Below are 21,672 nucleotides of genomic sequence, written 5' to 3' on the forward strand. Positions count from 1 at the left end.
AGTAAATGTTGGCCAAATGAACTAATAAGAGAATGAATGAATGAATGAATGAATGAATGAGTAAATAATGTTTGAGGTATGGTTATCATGTCCTCAGGACTGACGTCTTCATTATAAAGGAGTTCCCTTTCTTTTTATTTTGAATTTAAAGGGAAGGCTTGGAGTTCCCGTTGTGGCTCAGCAGGTTAAGAACCTGACTAGTATCCATGAGGTTGTGGTTCAATCCCTGGGCCCTCTCAGCAGATTTAAGGATCTGGCTTTGCCACAGGCTGTGGTGTAGGTTGCAGATACTGCTCAGATCCTGTGTGGCTGTGGCTGTGGCGTGCCTGGCGGCTGCAGCTCCAATTCAACCCTTAGCCTGGGAACTTCCATGTGCCACGGGTGTGCCCCTCCCAAAAAAATAAGTGAAGGGTTTTTGAGCTCCCTGGTGGTTCAGCATGTTAAGGATCCAGTGTTGTCACTGCTGTGGCTTGGGTTTCTGCTACGGGGCAGATTTGATTTTTGGCCTGAGAACTTCCACATGCTGTGAGCACAGCCAAAAAATAAAATAAAAAGAAGGCTTTTCACCTTGAACGAATAAAAGGAAAATGGAAGAGAAGTAGAAAGAGAGGAGGAAAGGAAGGACGGGGTGGAGGGAGGAAGAGTGAAGGTGAGGAGGTCAGGTTAGAGCCTGCTTCTCTGGTCACCATAAGAGGCAGCAGGACCCTGGGCCAAAGCAGAGGCAGCAGGGCTGCAGGAAAGAGAAAAAAAATGTGGAAGTTTGGGGATTTCACCACCAGGACTTAGCAAATGACTGGCTCCTGGTCCCACTCAAGAGACTGCTTCCAGTCCCAGCGCAGTGTCCAGCTCCAGTCTTTGAACCTGGAGGATTCTGATGCCATTCATGGAAACTGAGACCACTGAGGAGAAGCTGCTTTGGAGGAAGAGAGGATGAGTTCTATTTGGGGTGGGCTGGAGATGTCTGTAGAAGGTCTGAACCATAATGTCCAATTGGTGGTAAATAAAAGGGATGGGGGAAATGCCAGACCTCAGAGAAGGGTTTAGATGGAGACTAAGCTTAGAAATGTCAGGTGTGATCTCAAGCGAAGAGGTAGAGGAAAGAGGACAGGAGCTCTCATCTGTGTCTTACGCAAAGTAAAAGCAAAAGAGTTTTTGAGCTTGTCTATATGCCAGGCATTCTGTTAGAGTTTCACAGCCATTATCTCTGCAGCTTTGCAGGGGGAGTCATAATTTCCCCATTTTATAAATGAAAACTCAGGCTCAGAAAGGTGGAGTCATTAGAGAAATGCAAATCAAACCTACCATGAGATACCAGTCAGAATGGCCATCATTAATAAGTCCACAAATAACAAATGCTGGAGGGGTGTGGAGAAATGGAAACCCTCCTGCACTGTTGGTGGGAATGGAAGCTGGTACAACTACTATGGAGAACAGTATGGAGGTACTTAGAAAACTATACATAGAACTACCATATGACCCAGCAATCCCACTCTTGGGCATATATCTGGACAAAACTGTACTTAAAAAAGACACATGCACCTGCATGTTCATTGCAGCACTGTTCACAATAGCCAAGACATGGAAACAACCCAAATGTTCACTGACAGACAATTGGATTAGGAAGATGTGGTATATATACACGATGGAATACTACTCAGCCATAAAAAAGAACAAAATAATGCCATTTGCAGCAACATAAATGGAACTAGAGACTCTCAAACTGAGTGAAGTAAGTCAGAAAAGACAAATGCCATATGATAGCACTTATATCTGGAATATAATATATGGCACAAATGAATCTTTCCACAGAAAAGAAAATCATGGACTCGGAGAATAGACCTGTGGTTGCCAAGGGGGACAGGGAAGGAGTGGGGTGGACTGGGAGCTTGGGGTTAATAGATGCAAACTATTGCTTTTGGAGTGGATTAGCAATGAGATCCTGATGTGAAGCACTGGGAATATGTGTGGTCACTTATGATGGAGCATGATAATGTGAGAAAAAAGAATGTATACGTGTATGTGTAACTGGGTCACCATGCTGTACAGTAGAAAAAAATTGTATTGGGGAAATAACAATTTAAAAAAAGAAACAGTAAAAGCCTGCATTTTGTGAAAAGAACAACAACAAAAAAAAGGTGGAGTCACACAAGGTCACACAGGCATGGAGAAGAGGAGGAGCCAGGCCTGGACCCCTTAAAAACAGAAGCTGTACTTTAATCATATCACTCTCCCTGCTGGGGGTCTGTGTCACAGCAGGCAACTCTGTCATCTATGCAGCAAGTTCACTAGCCCTTCTGTTTCCTTCATTCCTTACTCAGCAGATGTTCATGAGCATCTGTTTATAGTTCTTTTTTTTTTTTTTATTTTTAGGGCCACACCTGTGGCATATGGAAGTCCCAGGCTGGGGGTCTAATCAGAGCTGCAGCTGCCAGCCTACTCCACAGCCACAGCAACTGGGGATCCAAACCACATCCGCTACCTATACCAAGGCTCACTGCAACGCCGGATCCTGAACCATTGAGTGGGGCCAGGGATCAAACCCACATCCTCATGGGTATTAGTTGGGTTGGTTACTGCTGAGCCAATGAGAACTCCCACAAGCATCTGTTAGAAAAGAAACGTGATCCTAGGAGCTGAGGATACCAAGGTCTTCCTTTCAAGAGTCTTCGATTAAATAGGGGAGATGAGGTGTACAATTATGATGCAAGGCTAAAGGCTGAGCATTTCATGGAGATACAAACAAAAGTGCAAAGAAGTTCAGAAGTAGGAGAAGTGAATTCCAGCTCATGGGGAAGAATGGAGAAGGAGAGAAAGAGTAGATGAAAGCATATTTCTTAAGCACTCTCACTGTATGTCAGGCCCTTTACTAGGAAAACTGTTAGCAGTATCTGGGTTAATCTTGGGCATTCATCCCATCCATTTGACACATGAAGTAAGCAGTCAACTCGTCCAGCTAGTTCCCTGCCCTGTGCTCCTGTAGCTCCTATAGGGGCCTGTCTTCCCCTGTGTGGCACTTACCATGAATTATATCATTGCTTAAATGTGTCTCCCACTGAACTGTGAACCCCTCAGGACAAGGATGGCATCTACCTTGAGTGCTGTTGTGTCTGTAGTATTATACCCAACAGACCATGCAAGGCACCTGGCACATAGCAGCTGCTCTGGTAAATATTGTCAGAAAAAAAGGAAGGAACAAAGGAAGGAAGAAAAACAGAGAGGTTTAGGAAAGTCTCCAAGATGATACACTGGACATGGTGAAGTTAAGGTTCAAATTCCTGTTTCCTATCTAAATTTCATACTTTTCCCAATTTCCTACTTGTGGCCTAAGGGGCAGGGGTGGGCTGATCATGGGGGACCAGTTGCCAGGAAACCTGGCCCCCCATCTCCACTTCACAGTGCTTACTGTGTGTCTTTGGGTACACTGCTTCCCTCTCTAAGCCTCCCAAGGAGCACCTCCATGGGCAGCGTGAACTCCAGAAGAGTCCCTAAGTTGGAGGGAGAAGAACTAGACCAAACTCTGCATCCCCTTCAACACACACCACCTCTTATTTTTGAGCTCTGAGGAAAAGAACCATTTTGTTTCTGAACAAAGTGTTGCTGGGACAATAACACCTGAGGACCCTGAGGTGCCTGCTGGCTCTCCTGCACCCTCCAGCTCTGATCCCCTAGCTTCCGTGGGGGCTCAGTGACTTCCCTTTGACCTTACAGGATGGAGGGCAAAGCCGAATACATCCTCCCTACTGAAACAAAATATGTTGGTGAAATGAAGGACGGCATGTTTCATGGCCAAGGAACTTTGTACTTCCCCAGCGGGAGCCGATTTGATGCCGTTTGGGAGAAAGGATTGGTGGTGAAGGTAATCAGCCGGGGAGGGAGGCTGCAGAGGGAAGAGCCTCCGTCAGGACGAACCCCCTGCCATGCACGCTGCCCTCCCCCTCCGCTGCCCTCTTCTCTCCCCTCTTGGTCTCCTAGGGCTCTGGAATCCTCTCCCTCCAGATCCAGAAGGGCCCCTGGAGAGGCCATGATGAGTTTGAAGCCTATTAGGCCACCAACTAACTTTGTGACCTTGGGCCCATGACCTCCCCTTTCTGAGACTCCTGTTTCTTGTCTAAAAAGGCACAGGGAGTTCCAGTTGTGGTTCAGCTGGTTAAGAACCCAACTAGTATCCATGAGGACTCAGGTTCAAACCTTGGCCTCACTCAGAGTTAAGGATCTGGCATTGCCAAAAGCTATGGTATAGGCCTCAGATGAGGCTCCATCTGGAGTTGCTGTGGCTATGGCATGGGCTGGCGGCTATGGCTCCAATTCAACCCCTGGCCTGGGAACTTCCATCTGCTGCAGGTGCAGCCCTAAAAAGACTAAACAAAATAAAATAAAAACTGGGGACAAGCATTGTATTAGTATCAAAGTGCTACTGTAACAAATTACTATAAACTCGGTACCTTCAAACAGCAGACACGTATTGTCTTACAGCTCTGGACATCAGAAGTCTGATAAAAGAGGTCAGCTGTGCTGCATTCCTTCTGGAGGGTCGGTGGGAGGATCCACTTCCTTGCCTTTCCAGCTTCTGGAAGCTGCCTGCCTTCCTTGGCTCACGGCCACGCATCCCTCTGGCCTTTGTTTCTGTCATCACATCTCGCCTCCCTCTGCTTTTGTCATCACCTCGTCTTCTTCACTCTGACCCTCTTGCCTCCCTCCTCTGGGGACCCCTGTGATTATATTGGGTCCACCTAGATAATCCAGGATCATCTCCCTACTTCAAGATCCTTGACTTAATCAGTCTGCAAAGTCCCTTTTGCCCTATAAGGTGAACATACTCATAGGTCCAGTGATTAGACAGGGACATCTTCGGGGACCCATGATTCTGCCGGCCACAAGAGTACTAGGCATCTCCTAGGATGGTTATGAGAATAAATGAGACAGTATAATTAGAGCGCTCACTCAGTACCTGGCATAGATGGCACTCAGTATTAATGCCACCTTTACCATCATGGTAATCATCTAAGTCAGGACTTCTTAGCCTGGGATTTTTGAGCCATAAATAGAATTCAAGGGAGTCAGTGAAATCTCCTGACTTATATACAATAGCTTGTATGCACATGGGACTATAACTCTCTGGGCAGAAGATCTCTAACTTTCATGGGTTTCACTAAGACTGTGTTCAGGGACCGGCTCATGACCTAAAAAAGGTTAAGAAACACTCCTTGTTTTAGAGCTTGAAGAGTCTAAGCCCAAGGAAGGGGATATGACTTACCCAAGGTCACCCAGTGAATTAATAGTGTTGGAATTTCCACCCGTGTTTCCTGATGCCCAGGCCAAAGTGATGTCTACATCCTGAGGCTTCCTTTAGCACTAAGGCAGCAAAAGCAGAATGTACATGTTTGGACAGAAAGCCATGGCTGAGGACTCTGAACTTTCTAACCATGATGAGAATAAAAGAATAACGATAACATTTATTGAATGTTTACTATAAGCCAGGCACTAAGCTAAATGCCTTTCGTGTATTATCTCATTGAATCTCATCAAATGAACCCTAAGAAATACAGAGCATTATTATTCAGTTTGACGATGGAGGAACTTGAGGGCTAGAGAGGATAGGTCATCTACCCAAGGTCACACGATGAGTTGCCATATTTTGAGCATCAGGCACAGAGCCCAGTACTTTATAGCTACTCCTTCCAATCGTCACTGCCGTCACAGCTATGACAGTCTTCACTGCTTTTCTACGGTGATGAGAAAGCCACCCCTTCCCTGGACTTTCATCCTTCTTGGCGAGTGAGCTGTGGCTTCCTCAGCCCCACATGTGTGCTCCTCATCTTCCAGGGCAGGTACACCTTCTCGGATGGGCTGCAGTACGACGCTGAGAACTGGCACTACTGTGACAGCTACGATCGGAGATTTTACACCGAGATCTGCCACGGCTTGAAGCCTGCAGGTACCCAGGCACCCTCCTTCTCCTTCACGCCCAAACAGAGAGAAAATGAAAGACCATTCTAAGCGGGCCATGGCCCATTGAAACAACCCACCCAAAGGAGAGGAGGATGGAGCAGGGCCTCAGACTGCACAAGAGCCAGGTTCTGGAGCCAGAAACGCCAGTCTTCAAATCTCAGCCCCCCAGTTGCAGCTGGGAACCTGGGCCAGTCATTCACCTCTCGGTGCCTCAGTTTCTGCCCCACCAAATGGGACAATAGCACCATTTGCCTCACAAGTCCTGTAGATAAGATAATGCGTGTAAAGGGTTTATAGCAGCGTCTTGCAGGCATTGTAGGGGCACAGAACATCTCAGCTGCCATTATTCATTGTATCCACTGTCACACTGACGCCGAGCTGTACCTATGCAGCATGTGCTCTGCGTATCGGGTGCTGGGCGAGGGCCTCTGTAATCCCTGTCTTACAGAATCTCCAGATGTCCCTGCCTTGTCTGCCTTCCTGGTCCCTTGTCACAGAGGAGGAAGTTGAGGCCATGGAGTCCTAACATGCCTCCAGTGGCAGAGCTCCCACGGGAGCTCAAGTCTTCCTCTCTCAGGTTCCCGACACCATGCTACCTCCCTGCAAAAATCCGGTTCTGTCACATCAGAGCCTAGAGTCTGGATTCAGAGAGTGGAAGCTTAAGGGACTCGTTTGTGTTTCTGAGACTCGTGTGAGGTCAGCTGACCCTCAAGAGGGTAGATTTGTTTTCATTTGTTTGTTTAATTTTCTTTTTAGGGCCGCACCTGCAGCATATGGAAGTTCCCAGGCTACCGGTGCTGGCCTACACCACAGCCACAGCAACTCGGGATCCAAGCCTCACCTGTGACCTACGCCACAGTTTGTAACAACACCGGATCCTAAGGAGTGAGGCCTTAAGATAAACCTGCATCCTCATGACACTATGTTGGGTTCGTAACCTGCTGAGCCACAACAGGAACTTCCTAAAGTACCCCCCCACCCCCGCCAATGCCTCCTCACCCTCCTGAAGACAAGGTCCTGCATTCCTAAGATGACCAGCCTTCTCTGGCCCCCATGAAGGTCCCCATCCTCATCCCCCACTCCCCGCCCTTCTCGAATGTTCTCTGTTCTGCAAAGAGGCCCTCTTCTTTCCTGCCTTTCCCTCTGCCTGGGATGCTCTTAAACCTTCTCACTTCACCCAGATAATGCCTTCCTATCCTTTAGGTCCTTGCTTAACACCCCTTTTTGGGACCCCTTCCCTGAATTGCCAGATGAGGCAAGGCCACCCCATGATAAGTCACAAAGCAGCCGCAATGTCCCCTGGAGCTGTCACAAGGGTCTCTCTTTGCAAGGTGGTCGTGAGCTCCTTGAGGGCAAAGGCTCTTTCTCATTCACTGAGGTATCCCCAGTGCCTAGCACATTGCCTGGCACATAGTAGGCACTCACTAAAGAGTTATTAGCAAACAGGGACAATAATATTGACATCAAGTGGGGGGCGCTGTGGTGCACTTAGGGTAGTTATGGCAATGATGTCAATGGACTTTTTCTGAGCACCTGCTCTGTGGCAGACACTGGCTGGCCCCAGAAGGACCAAGAGCTGAGGTCACAGCCTCTCTGCCTTCAAAGAGCTGCCAATCTAGATGCCCCTGGAGAACCCTGTCAATGGTTCCTCTGGGGTTAGCCATGACTTTGTCGTGGGCTCTTCACCCCAACTGAGGCCTATAGGCAAAGAGCTCCTGGCCTCAGGCCCTCAGCTCTCACGCAGCGCAGGTTTTGCCAAAGCTGGGTCTCTGCCAGTCTCCAGGCAGCACAGCGACCTTCCTGCAGCTTCCCCACCTTCTCCTCCGGCGGCTCCCAGCACAGCAGGTTTACCCTAAGTACCCGCTTCCTTCCTAGTCACTCGGCACTTGGCACACTTCTCCAGCTCTCAGCCCCAAGGCCGTTGTTAGGGCGGGGAGAGGGGGAGGGTTAAGGCCGCCCCTTCTCCTCTCTGAGCATCCGTGAGATGGGCATTGGCAGGAGGCTTGGGGAGAGAAGGGCTGTAAGGCCCTTGACATGGAGTTATAGTCAGTAACCGTCAGCCAATAACATGCTCGCTTATCGTCGTTAACTCACAGCAGGGCCTACTGTGGGAGGGGGGGACACAGAACTGTGAGCGTGGCGCTGTGCTCAGGAACCACAGGGACCACACACAGAAGGAAACCAAGAAGTTCTTTATGCCAACCTTATCCCCTCTCCTCAGGCCTCAGCACCCAGGAGAGACAATACACCGGGCCGTGACCTTGAAGGGACACCAACTCCTCTTTCTCTCCCGGTGGTTTCAACGTCCCCTGTCCTGGGGGGCGGTTCCAGGCTCTCCCCTCCTCTGATGGCAACAGCTTACCATGTAAGCTACAGAACTGAGAATCTGCCCTCAGGCAAGTTACTCAACCTCTCCGAGCCTCAATTTTCTTATCTATAAAATAGGACCTAGGAGTTCCCGTCGTGGCGCAGTGGCAAAAAGACAAAAAAAAAAAAAAAAAAAAAAAAAAACCAGGACCTAGGACCACAGGGTTGCTGTGAGAATTAAGTGAAAAGGTAGGAGTCTAGCACTCAGCACAATGCCTGGCACAGTAACAGACATTCAATAAATGGCCACTCTTCTTGTACTTTAGGTGATAGTCAAGGCTCTTTGTCACCTGACTGCTTTCTTCCCTCTTGTCCTCGTTAAACACGCCCTGCTCCACAAAGTGTCCTGAGGAGACATGAAGCTCCACAAAGTGTCCTGAGGAGACATGAAGGCTCATGCCTGTGGCCTTTGCACGCGCCTGGAATGCCACCCCCTCCTCCACATGCCTTTCTAGCCACTTGGCCAACTCTGACACATCCTCAGGGTCTCTGTGATTCCAGAACCTGTGCCCTTGGCATGGTGTCCCTTGAAATGGAGGATGGGATCCAGGGAAACAAATAGTGGTCTAGTTCCCAAAACGCTACTCACAGAGCCATTTCAGGAAGCTCCTTTGGGGCCCTGTTCCTGCTGATTGTGCTCCATACCCTGAGTAGGGAGTGTGCGGTCCAGCAGTGGGGCCAGATAGTCACATAAGTACCCAGCCCAAAGTGGACTTTAGGTGGAGACTGGGTTTGGACTTGACCATGGTGCTGAGTTAATGATCCGTTCTATCCTTTCAAGGAATCTCTCAACTTACCAACATGGACCCGCCTAGAGAAATCCCTCCCGGCTGGTATGACTGCGGAGATGGCTTCTACAACCCCACCACAAGAATAGTCAAGGACTATAGGGGTCGCTTTCTGAGAAATGCAGGTATGTTTATTCCATACCCCCAGGCACATGTTTTCTCTCATTACAGGTAGGTTTGTGCACACGTGTGCACACTCATGCATACATTTAGTGAGAAAGAAGCTTTTGCCAATGACAGACAAAAATTGATAATCTGAGTATTTCACTCCTTAGGATTCTCATGGCTGACAATTCTCTACTTAGTCATAGAACATGGCAGAAGGAGTTCCTACCATGGCTTAGCAGGTAATAAATCTGACTAGCATTCATGAGGATGCAGGTTCGATCCCTGGCCTTGCGCAGTGGGTTAAGGATCTGACGTTGCTGTGAGCTGTGGTGTAGTTTGCAGATGAGGCTCTGTGTTGCTGTGGCTGTGGCGTAGGCCAGTGGCTACAGCTCCAATTGAACCCCTAGTCTTGGAACCTCCATATGCTGTAGGTATGGCCCTAAAAAGACCAAAAAAAAAAAAAAAAAAAAAAGAATGTGGCAGAGAACATTAGTGGTCTGTGATGGCACATAAGTGTAGCACTGAAAGGATTCAAGAGCTTACCTTTGCATACTTCCCTTTAACTAGTATTTAATGGATGCTTGCTGTATGCTAATGCAATGATTGGTCTGGGCACCAAAGCAGGACAAAGGTTGATACAAACCCCCTCCCTCATAGAGCTTATGTTTGACAAGTAGCAGACATGTACTACAAATAGTTAATTACATCATGGAACAAGCACAAAGAAAGTAAAAAACATGGCCCTAGATGGGGGTCGGAGGTAGTAGAGGTAGGAGCCAGGGATCCCAGAGAGGTGGGAGTGATGCTGTGGGGGCACAAAGAAGTGGTACCTCATCCAGAACTGGAAATTCCAAGAAGGTTTCAAGAAGGAAATAGCTAAGCTGGGACCCAAAGAATGATTGCGAGTTGACCCCAAGGCATGGGGAGAGGTTTTCCAGCCAGAGGAACCAGTACAGGTAAAGGCCTAGAAAATGAGTGATGCCATGTGGTCCAAGATGTCTGCCAACCCCTTAGCCCAGGGAGTACCTTGGAGGATCCAGCACTTAGTTGGTGAGTGAATATAAGCTGATCAGACTGAGAAGGGCTGACTTGCAGTGACCAAACTTGTAAGAGGTCAATGTACCAATAATAACATTTTCCTATACGTTTCTCGTTTCTAGAGTCACACACAGTTGCACTAGGAGTAACAAAAGCTATGGACCCTCTTCCTAGAAAAATGCCCACATATGCACACACACACACACGCACACACGCACGCACGCACACGCATGCATTTTGCATGTAGTCTTAAGAGGGTGATGGTTCCTCTAAAGACTGAGGTCAAGGTCAAGGTGTTCCTGTTGTTGCTCAGTGGAAACAAATCCAACTAGTATCCATGAGGACTCAGGTTTGATCTCTGGCCTTGCACAGTGTTAAGGATCCAGTGAGCCGTGAGCTGTGGTGTAGGTCGCAGACACAGCTAGGATCCAGTGTTGCTGTGGCTGTGGTATGGGACCGCAGCTACAGCTTTGATTTGAGCCCTGGCCTGGGAACTTCCATATAACATGGGTGTGGCCCTAAAAAGCCAAAAAAAAAAAAAAAAAAAGACTGAGGTCAAGAAATCCTGCCCTATATTAGAAAGAAACATCCAGGTAGACCAGAAGGCCTGTGTTGGCTAATGAGGGTCTCCACTTCCTGTAGGGAAATTACTCTGTAATCCAGTGATGATCTGAAAGTTGCCTGCAGTGCCGGAATAAGAGCAAAGGGAACTGTCAGCTGCTCTTGTGGCTGACTCCTAGAGTTGAGATGCCCCTTGCCCACTGGGTGCTCCTACAGAAACATGGCAAATGCTCACACTCCGCGTCCCTGGCACTTTCTTTAATGACCTCCCATCTTCCATTAACAGAGTATACTATGTATAGCACTAATTCTGCTGATGGTAATAGGCTTCCATGAGGTTTCTTAATCAAATAAACTAAGGAGATTCTGAGTTAAACAATACTAAACAGTTCTATTTACTGAAGGGCTTTTCAGGGCATCTAATATGCTGGTATACCTTGTAGTTTTCCTCCCTAGCACTTATTTCAACTGATATTAAAGCCTCACTTGTGTAATGAATTTCTCACCATCTGTCTCTCCCACTAGACTGTAAGATCCCTGAGACCAGGGACTCTGTCTTGTCTCCATTTGTACAAGTCAGAGTCCAGTCAGAAAAACAGAGTTTTTTTTTTTTTTTTTTTTTTTTTTGTCTTTTGTCTTTTTTTGTTGTTATTGTTACTATTTCTTGGGCCGCTCCTGCGGCATATGGAGGTTCCCAGGCTAGGGGTTGAATCGGAGCTGTAGCCACCGGCCTATGCCAGAGCCACAGCAACGCGGGATCCGAGCCACGTCTGCAACCTACACCACAGCTCACGGCAACACCGGATCGTTAACCCACTGAGCAAGGGCAGGGATCGAACCCGCAACCTCATGGTTCCTAGTCGGATTCGTTAACCACTGCGCCACGACGGGAACTCCAGAAAAACAGAGTTTAATATCAGGAAATTGGTTAAATAAGTATTGGAAAGCTGAAAAAAAAAATAACTGCAGGAAGCAGCTACCACCTCCAAACTGGGGGGAAGAGCAAGAGACTGAGTTATTAGAATGTAGGTTGATGGAGGGGACCCCCCACCCCACCCCAGGAGCTACAACACAGACCTCTGAGGAGGGGGCACTGCCTGGTGAGACCTCTGGAGAGAGAGTGATGAGGCTGATGCTAGGAGTGTGGGGAAAGCTGGGAGCCTTCCTGGGAAAGGCCATTGCTGAGACACTGACCCAGAGCAGCAAGCAAAACAGGGAGCGTGTGCCCTCCCCGTCTGTCTGCCTCCCAGCACCTGACTGGGGGCCAGCTGGCAAAGAGGAAATGTCATCCACGTGGTCCCACTCTCAGCATCGCCAAGCAGGTGTAGAAGGTGGGCTTGGAGCTGAGCGTTGGTAGCTTCGTAACTGGCACCATCCACTATTGTTGTCCCTCAGCATCCAGACACTCTTCTCCGCTGCAAAGATAACACCTTTATGCTTTTTTTATATAACAAGTTGTAACTATCCTTCATACAAAGATGCTCTCACTCCTCCTCTGAGAGGGAGACCTATAGCCCAATAGACATATCCATCTTTGAGTGAGGCTGTCCCTCAACAATCCTGCTTCATCTACAACCTACACACCACTGCCAAGAACCTTTCTGTAAAATATTAAGGGGAAAAGAGGGGAAAAAAGAAATTAGTTAATAAAAGTAAATCTGTAGATAAGTAAATGATATAGTTATACACAACATACAAGCAAGGAAGAAATGCCATATTGCTGGTACAGTCCTCTTTCTATGACTGGTCATGAGGCTGAGGTTAATATTTATAAATTCCTTCTTCCATTATAAATTCCATGTTCTGGAGTTCCCATTGTGGCTCAGTGGTTAATGAAACTGACTAGGAACCATGAGGTTGAGGGTTCAATCCCTGGCCTTGCTCAGTGGTTAAGGATCCGGCGTTGCCGTGAGCTGTGGCGTAGGTTGCAGATGTGGCGCAGATCCCACGTTGCTGTGGCTCTGGCATAGGCCGGCGGCTACAGCTCCGATTCGACCCCTAGCCTGAGACCTCCATATGCCACAGGAGCGGCCCAAGAAATGGCAAAAAGACACAAAAAAAAAAAAAAGAAAAGAAGAAGTACTAAGAGGTGCCCTGGAGAACCCCCTTGGGTCCCATACAGAGTCTCATTGCCCCACTCTGTAGCTGTGACCCAATGTCCCCTGGAAACCGGGAGCCGTCACTCCAGCCAGTACAGTATTCCCCTTCTCCTGTCGTTTCGGTGGCATAAGATGCCAAAATGGCCAAGTGCCCATTTCAACTTCCAATTCAACTGAACTATCATTGTATCACCTGGTGGAACCATCTCTCCGTGAAAACTAAAACCTATGAACCAGAAAAGTTCAAAGTTACAGCAAAAAGGAAGGAAAAAATTTTCCTTAAAATCTGGCACACTGCCATAGCCCCAGCACCAAGCACAGACCCAGGTACATAGTAGGGGCTCGTTAACTGAATGAAGCCAATCAATTAAGAAATGAATGTGTACTATGAACCTCTACCAGGGGGATATATTTGTATCATTTCTTAAAATTGTTTGATTGTAACATTAGTTGGGAGATGAGGCAGCAGGGAGCATTTTTATGGAACTAGACTCCAGGGGGCATATTTTGGGGAATTCTGTGTTCGCATAATCTTTCTTCAGTTGTGGTGCAATGCAACTGATTCATTCTCAGCTTTTTAGGTTTGAATTGTATTCTAATCTTGCCTCACTGAGATGGCATGCTGGTCCTGTGCAGATGCACAGACTAGTGGAAAAGACAGACGCAGAAACATACAATCATAATATAATATGATGTGGGCCCTGTTGGGGGAAGCCCTGGAGTTAGGCGACAGGTGGGTGGGGAAGACCTGGCCAGGATGGAGGGTATCAGTCAGGAAAAAGTTCCCAGAAGTGATGGGTCTTAAAGAAGGAGTAGGGGGTTCATAAACAGGAATGCTGGGAAGGGCATTCCAGCACAGAGGGAACAGCATGGGCAAAGACACAGAGGCATGGGAATGCATGGTATGACTGGGAAATCAGAAATTGCAGTTCCCAGACTCCTGTGGGCACAAGCCATGCTTGATGATAAGCCTTAAAATGTGTCATGGGGGGAGTTCCCTGGTGGCTCAGCAGGTTAAAGATCTGGCATTGTCACTGCTGTGTCCTGGGTTCAATCCTGCCCCGGAATTTCTGTATGCTGTGGGCTATAAACAGACAGAGCACAGAGGATTTTTAGGGCAGTAAAAATACCTGGATGATACTCTAATGATGGATGCACATCATTAAACATTTATTCAGACCCACAGTGTTCATCACCAAGAGTGACCCTTAATGTAAAGTAATGACTTTGGGTGGTTACGACATGTCAGTGTGGGTTCATCAGTGGTAGCAAATGTACCATCTGGCGGGAGATGTTGACAGTGGGGGAAGCTGTGCATGCGTGGGACAGGGGATGTGTAGGAAATCTCTGTACCTTCCTCTCAATTGTATTGTGAACCTAAAACTGCTCTAAAAAACTAAGTCTTTAAAAAGTTCCATCATGGGAAGGAAAGGCCATTCTCAGAAGGACAGACACTGGTGACTGGTCAATAAATATTTATTGACTTCTTGCTGTGGGTCTGGCTCTGTGTTAGTGTGAAGTGACATTGGCATCACAGAAGCTCTCAGGCAGCAGGAGAAAGGGACAGTGGAGGACCGTCACAGTTCCGAGTGCTGGAGAGAACCCCATGGGGACCCTGGACCCTTGAGGTCAGCAGATCAGGGAGATTTCCTGGAAACAGCAAGATCTTATGTGAAACCTAAAGAAGAGTGGACAAGTGCAGCAGGGTTGGGAAGAGTGTAAAAGGCGGAGGGAACAGTGTGTGCAAAGGATTCGAGACGGGTGAGAACACTGCACATCTAAGAGGCAGGGAGCTCAGGAGTGGAAATACCAATATGTCAGGGGAAGAAGAGCCAGAAAGGAGGCCCCAGAGGGCAGTAGGAAAGATCACAGGTGTCTTTCACCTGAGAGCAGTGAGGCAGCAAGGGAAGGTTTGGGGCAAATAGAATAGAAACAGATTTGTCCATTAGAAAGACTTCTCCTTATAGAAGGAGAGGCCAAAGAAAAGAGATGGGAGATCCTTCTGGCAGGGTGGTGGGATAGAGATTTGGGTTTTGAGTCCTGGCCCCAGCTCCCAGGCTGCCTGCTGGCTGACCCTGGGCCAGCGCCTTCCCTCTCTGGGCCCCTTTCTCTTCATCTGTAAAATGAGATGGTTGGGCTGGATAATGTCTAGGGCCCTTCCAACCTTAAGAGTCTATGATAGAGGAGAAAGGCAGCCAAGGGGTATTTTGGTCCTGATATTATAGGACAGATCAAGTTCAGAGTGTCCTGAAAACCACTAAAAGGGAGTCTCTGTTAGTGGCCACCTGGTCATTACCCTTGACTCACCTCACCCTGCCTGGGACCTGGGCGGCCCTCTGTCCATCTTCTGTTTTCCCCTGGGCCCCTTCTCCCCATAAACCGTGCTTCCTGTTGGCATCCCGGAGGCGCAGGGCTGCTGGCCGTGTGGGCCTGAGATGGTGACTGAGGCCATCCCAGGGTAAACACAGCAGCCCGAGCCACTGCTATTATGAGGCACATGCCACCCGGGTAGGTCAGAGCCGGGGACACTGTTTTATAGGAGGTCACAGGCTGGGGCACCAACAGAAGGGTCACCGTCCGTTCTCCTCCAGCCCCTCTGAATCCCCCCACCCAACACCTTGTACTGGCTCCTCTTCCCCAGGAAAGAAAGCAAGTGCTGGACGGCTCAGCTGCAGATTGTTAGACACATGCATGCTTAACAGATCCAGGTTTTCTAGACTTGGCTTCCTGAAGGGCATGCTGCTAACTGGGGAGGACGGTACCTGCCTGCTGCTGCATTGCCCTGAGAGTTTAAATCCATCCTTCTGCTCATCTGAAAGTCTTTGAGCACCAGGTTTGGGGAGGGGAAGCAAGGCAGGCAAGAATCCCTGGAACTGTGGCTCTCAAACCTTTGGACCCAGCTCGCATCAGGAGTGATTTGTATCATGACCCAGAACACACAGACCCACATGCACGCATCTCTTCTTTGTACATGCAATATGCTAGGATATTTTCTATTCAGTGTTTTTAAATGCTGGTTGCTATGCTCCAAACTGATTGCACAACCCTTGTAAGGGTCAGGACCATTGTTCTAAGCAGCGTTCTTTGACCCGCCCCTCCCTCTGTCGTCCTCGCTCCACTGCTATCTGGATGAGCTGTCCCCCACTTTGTGCCTCCTCAAGCCTCACAGCACTTAGCCTGTGAGAGTAGAAGTATCTTTATTTGCCTGTCTCCCTGACTAGACCAGGAGCTTCTTGAGGGCAGGAACCATGTGTGTGTGTGTCTGATTCAGCACTGGGTCCCCGGCACCTCACATGGCTCATGTGCCTTGGAGCTGATTAAATGTTTGTACAGGCAGGCAGAAGCCCTGCCTACAACTCCCTCTTATTCTTCAACAAACTGTACAAAATTCAATCCCTGGCACCTAATGGGCAACTTATCCTGGATAACAATAATAAGCCATTGTATTTCTCTGCATTTCCAACTTTGAAAAGCTTACAAGCATAAGCACTAGAGATCTCAAACTCAGGCCAAAGTTCTTGTTGGGCTGGCCCCATGCTTGAAATTGCCTGGGTTTGGGCACCGACGTGGGGTTAAGCACCATCCAGGTCCCCACCACTCCCTGCTGTCTGACCCCCACTGGCATCTGTCACTGCTGGTCCCCACCCTAAAGCCTTTGAACTGTGAGCCCTGCATCTCCTGTGAACTTCCCAGGCATCCAGTGAGCTGTGAGTAGGTGTGCCCCCGAGTTTAGGCAACTAGGTCAGGGAGTGAGGAAGGACAGACTGGTGATGGTGAAGCTGAAATTCTAACCCACTCCCATCTCACTACAAGTGCCATGGTCTCTCCTCTACACCCTGATGCTGCCTCTGTTGGGACCATCAAACCATAAAAGACAGCAACTTAAGGTGGGCAATATTCCAATCAATACAGCAGACACAGAACAAAAAAGAGTCTGAGTTAGGAACTCCCTCCCGCAGGAGGTTAGAGAGCACGAAAGGTCAGAGAGATAACATGGCATGTTGGGGAGATGCCCGGGTCTAGAACCCACACCTCTGGCTGTCCTCGGATATTGGATCTACCAGCTGGCCAGCTGAGTGACCGTGGGTAGCTTACTTCTTGTCTCCTCTTGGAGCCTTAGTTTCCTCATCTGTAAAATGGGCATGATAGTAATACTTAATCTGGAGGAATTGTGATTAGAAAAGATGAGGCTAAGTATACAAAGTACGTAGTACAGAGAGTTCCTGCTATAGTGCAGTGGGTTAAGGATCCGGTGTTGCTGCAGCTGTGGTGTAGGTTGCAGCTGTGACTCAAATTCAATCCCTGGCCTGGGAACTTCCATATACCAAGGGTACGGCCAAAAAAGAGGAAAAAGAGATTTGCAAAGTATGTGGCATAGACCCAGCCCAAGGCCAGAGTTGGTCCAGTGATGGGTAGTTGTGGCTGTTATCGTTGTGGTGATTACTGACTCAGGCTGGGCCAGAGAAGAGAGCAAACCCTGGGATTTACTAAGATTTTTGTAGGTGTTGGGATGAAAAGAAGGCTTGGACATGCTAGGTCTTTCTGCCTCTTTGGGGGTTTTGCTTGGGAAATGAAATACTGCTGAAACTCTGGGGTCTGCAGACTCTTGACGATAGTGTTCAGAGCCCCAGGGCACCTCCCACCCTCCTGTCTCTTCCACCCAATGTTCCAGCCCCACCCAACTAGCTGCCCTCCGCTCATCGACATGGCACTATTCTCAGCTCGTATATTCCCCCAGCCCAGAATGCCCTTCCTACTTATTCGTTACTCAGCCTCCCTGCTCCTGGACAGGACTGTGTCCCATTCACAGGTGCTCTTGCACCAAGCCTGGCATTCCTGGCACAAGCGGGAGCCCAGTGAGGCTCTAAATGAATCAAAGGTCCATTTGGTTTGTTTGTTTGTTTGTTTTTTGTCTTTTTAGCTATTTCTTGGGCTGCTTCCGCGGCATATGGAGGTTCCCAGGCTAGGGGTCAAATCAGAGCTGTAGCCACAGGCCTACACCAGAGCCACAGCAACGCGGGATCCGAGCCGTGTGTGCAACCTACACTACAGCTCACGGCAACGCCGGATCCTTAACCCACTGAGCAAGGGCACCGAACCCACAACCTCATGGTTCCTAGTCGGATTCGTTAACCACTGCGCCACGACGGGAACTCCCCAAAGGTCCATTTGGGAGTCTTGGGACAAAAACACCACAGTCCCCAAATGAGATGGGACCTTTTTAATTTTTCTTATTTTTTGCTTTTTAGGGCCATACCCATGGCATATGGAGGTTCCCAGGCTAGGGGTCGAATTGGAGCTATAGGTGCTGGCCTACGCCACAGTCACAGCTACGTCAGATCTGAGCTGTGTCTTCAACCTATACCACAGATCACAGCAATGCTGGATCCTTAACCCACTGAACAAGGCCAGGGATTGAACCTGCATCCTCAGGGATACTAGACGGGTTCATTTCTGCTGAGCCACAACTCCAAGATGGTACCTTTTTCAAAATAAAGACTCCTTTACAGACTGTGGGCCAATCGGGGAGCACTGGAAGACGCTTGGGATAGTTACCTTTAACATGGTGGGAAATTGGGAGATGAACCCTTAGCCTTCACCCTCCTGCCTGTCCCTTTCATTCCCTAGGAAGGATGCTCCAGAGCCGCCTTGGCAGCGTGTATGTGTGTCTCTTCGCGTAGCTCTTGCTCGCCTCAACTAGTAGGAATCATTTGCAAAATAACGGCACCACTAAGCCTTCCTCCCTCCCCGCAATTAATGACACCCCATGCGCGTGTCTCAGATGAAAGGCACATTATTAATATTCAAAGGAAAAAACCCTCGTAAACCATTTTAACATATACAACTAACAATGCACTAAATTTGCTTTGTGGAAGACAGAGAGTGAGCATTCCAAATTAGTTTATGTAAAAGCTGAAATTCTTCCCCGAAAGGTCTCAGTACCATCCTCAAAGAATATCCTGATCATCAGAAATGCCGTCAAGATTCCCGCCAACATTATCCCCTTTGTTGTCTGAAATGTCGAATCAAGCACATCTGGCAAATGTCCTAGAGCTCACAAATCTTTCAAACAGCGTATAATTCCCAACGGTTAAAGAGAGAACGCCACGGCTTAATCGTGCCGCTCTTCAAAATAGCACCAACTTTCCTTCAATCAGAAACAATGGCTGGGGCTTCTTAAAAATATCCCATACCAGTGATTATTTGCAGAGAGGGCCCTTTGCGTTTGAACCTGTGGGTTCCAGGCAGAATTTTAAATCAAGATGGAAAGCCTCATGTGACTGCACACTCCATTAAATGGACAATGCGAAGAATTAGGGATGTGATCTGGGGCCCGAAGAGTGACCCGGCCTGTGTGATCTGCAGACTTTGGGAGGTGAAGACTGGCTCCACCAGAATGAGGATGGAGAGGATGAAGGTGATGGGGGGTGGGGGACAGCTGGCATTGACTGAGCATTGACCCTACACCGGACACTCAACTAAGGGGGAGGGAAGTATTGTCCTGTTTGACAAATGAGGAAACTGAGGCTCCTTGATGGTAAAGAATTTCCCCAGGAAATTTGGCAGGAACTGGGATTCACACTCGGGCTTATCTGCATCCGGAGCTCGGCCTCCTTCCACTTTGCCTGGCCAGCTCCAAGATCGTCTGTCCACAGAGGCTGGGCAGGGAGCTCCCGGGCACTGGTGTTTGTCTGCTCCCCACCCAACCTGAGAAAAGCTGCGTGGTGAGCACCTGGAAGTGCAAGACCACTTGATCCTCTAAAGTTTTTCTGGTACTATTTAAACAGGTGGAAACTGGAAACAAACCAAATGTCCAACACGAGGGTACTCATTAAGTAATATATGGGAGTCTGGGATTAGCAGATGCAAACCATTATATATACGATGAATAAACCACCCGATCCTCCTGAATAGGACAGGGAACATATTCAATATCCTGTGATAAACCATAATGGAAAATAATGTGAAAACGTTGTATATGCAGAGCTGAATCACTTTGCTGTACAGCAGAAATCAAATGCAATGTTGTAAATCAACTATACTTCAATAAAATTTAAAAATATATGTAGTATGTCATTAGAATAACATGCAATGCAGCCATTAAAATGGCAGTGATGGAATAGACCTGTTGATATACAAAGGTATCCATAGTTTATTTCAGGTAAAAAAGCAGAATAATGACAATAACCAGCATTTACTGAATGCTTACTGTGTTCCAGGCACTGGTTGGAGCACTTTACATAATTTATTTTATCTCATCCTCAGAGTAACTCTGTGAATAGTTGTCTTTTTTCCATTTTACAGATGATGAAACTGAGACAAGGTGAGATGCTTTGCCCAAAGTTACACGGGTAATAGGTGGCAGGGCTGGAATTTGAACTCAAGTCCAGCTCACTCAGAGCTAAAAATGACATTTTTTAGCTGGCTCTGAATGAGAAGCTGGAGCTTCCTAGTGAAAGAAAGAATGAACCCAGGGCCTTCCTTGTGGCCCAGAGACATAAAAACACCTGAGTGTAAGAAGGCAGAGGTGGTTCATTTTCCCCAGATAGTTCTCAGCCTGCTTTACCGCTAGCCAAAGAACAAGAGTCTTTTCATGCCATCAACAAACCAAGACTCTTGTAATCTTGAAGCTTCCACCTCCATCACCTGACGGGTGAGAAAGCTGAGATCAGAGAGGGTGGGTGACCTTCCTGACCCCACACAGCCTGGCTGTGGCAGGTCTGGGGCTGGGCTGGCTTTCACACTGCCAGCTCTGGCTCCTCCTGCAAACCCAGGCTGTCCCCACCATCCGTCTCCCCGCTACCACGCCGCCGCCCCCGCCCCGCCCCGCCCCCACCCTGCTCCCCAACGCTTTCTGCAAAATGGACTGAGCGAGCCTCCCTCCCAGCCCCCTCCCGCCGTCATCTCCCTTCGAGACAAAAGGCAATTTACCCAAATGTTATAATCACCTGGAGGCTGGCACGCAGGGCCATGCCTGCCTTATCTGCGGTATTGTTAGCAGCCCCATAATGAAAGCTTTGTGGAGAGATAATACCACACTTGTAACTGCCAAATAAAATGCCCTCACGGATCCCAGATCCCAGGCATCTGCTTCAGGCAGAAGGAATGGGGAGGGAATTGTATCACATGCCTGCACCGTGCCAGGGACTTACGGCATCCCGGCCCTTCGAGGAAGGTGTCCTTAACCCTATTTGGCGGATGGGGAAACTGAGGCTCAGAGAGTAAGTTACTTATGCGTAGTTAGTAAAGGGAGGGGTCCGCACTGAACCCCGGTGTCGATATCAGAAGCCACGCTCGGAACTGACAGACCTCTTAGAAGCCGGCAAAGCTATAGACCTTCTCCTCAAAGAAAGATCTGGAACCGCCCCTCCCCCCAACCCCATAGAGGGTGGAACGGCCCCTGTCAAGGCCCTTGCCTTAGGAGCGACAGCCTGCCCTGTCCTGCTGCCCTTCCCTGACCGATGGGACTTGCCCACTGCCCTCCTCTCTCCCCAACCCAGTGCCAAAGGCCCTGGAAATTCCCCTTCCAGCAGTTGTAACAATACCCCCTCCACCCCCCACATGCTTTTGGAAGCATCCAAAGAACACAGCTTCCCCTTCCCTTCCTTGGAGGAGTCCACCCGGCCAGCACTGGCTTGGTTTGTTTTGTCTCCTTGAATAGAAGTGGATACGAGGCTGGAGCCCCGGGGGTGGGGGTGGGGGCGGGGGCGGGGGATGGGCAGGAGCTTCCTCTGGCTTCCTCAGCCCCAGCGCTGGGACTC

At 48.7% G+C, this 21,672-nt stretch overlaps 1 protein-coding gene across 4 annotated transcripts in view; it reads left to right on the plus strand.

Moving 5' to 3' along the window:
- MORN5 (MORN repeat containing 5) overlaps positions 1-21,672 on the plus strand; it is a 37,000-nt gene that overhangs the window by 1,476 nt on the left and 13,852 nt on the right. Inside the window, exons 2-5 of one of the 4 annotated variants that reach the window (XM_005654532.3) lie at positions 3,709-3,856; positions 5,824-5,935; positions 9,098-9,229; positions 18,539-19,970. In XM_005654532.3, the coding sequence (XP_005654589.1) occupies positions 3,709-3,856; positions 5,824-5,935; positions 9,098-9,229; positions 18,539-18,591 (445 nt within the window). In that variant the 3' untranslated portion in view covers positions 18,592-19,970. Of the gene's footprint in view, positions 1-3,708; positions 3,857-5,823; positions 5,936-9,097; positions 9,230-18,538; positions 19,971-21,672 lie in introns of those variants that run through there. The other 3 variants (XM_021068404.1, XM_003480598.4, XM_021068403.1) reach the window with 3 other exon arrangements.

Source organism: Sus scrofa, chromosome 1 (assembly GCF_000003025.6).
Source record: "Sus scrofa isolate TJ Tabasco breed Duroc chromosome 1, Sscrofa11.1, whole genome shotgun sequence".
NCBI lineage: Eukaryota > Metazoa > Chordata > Mammalia > Artiodactyla > Suidae > Sus > Sus scrofa.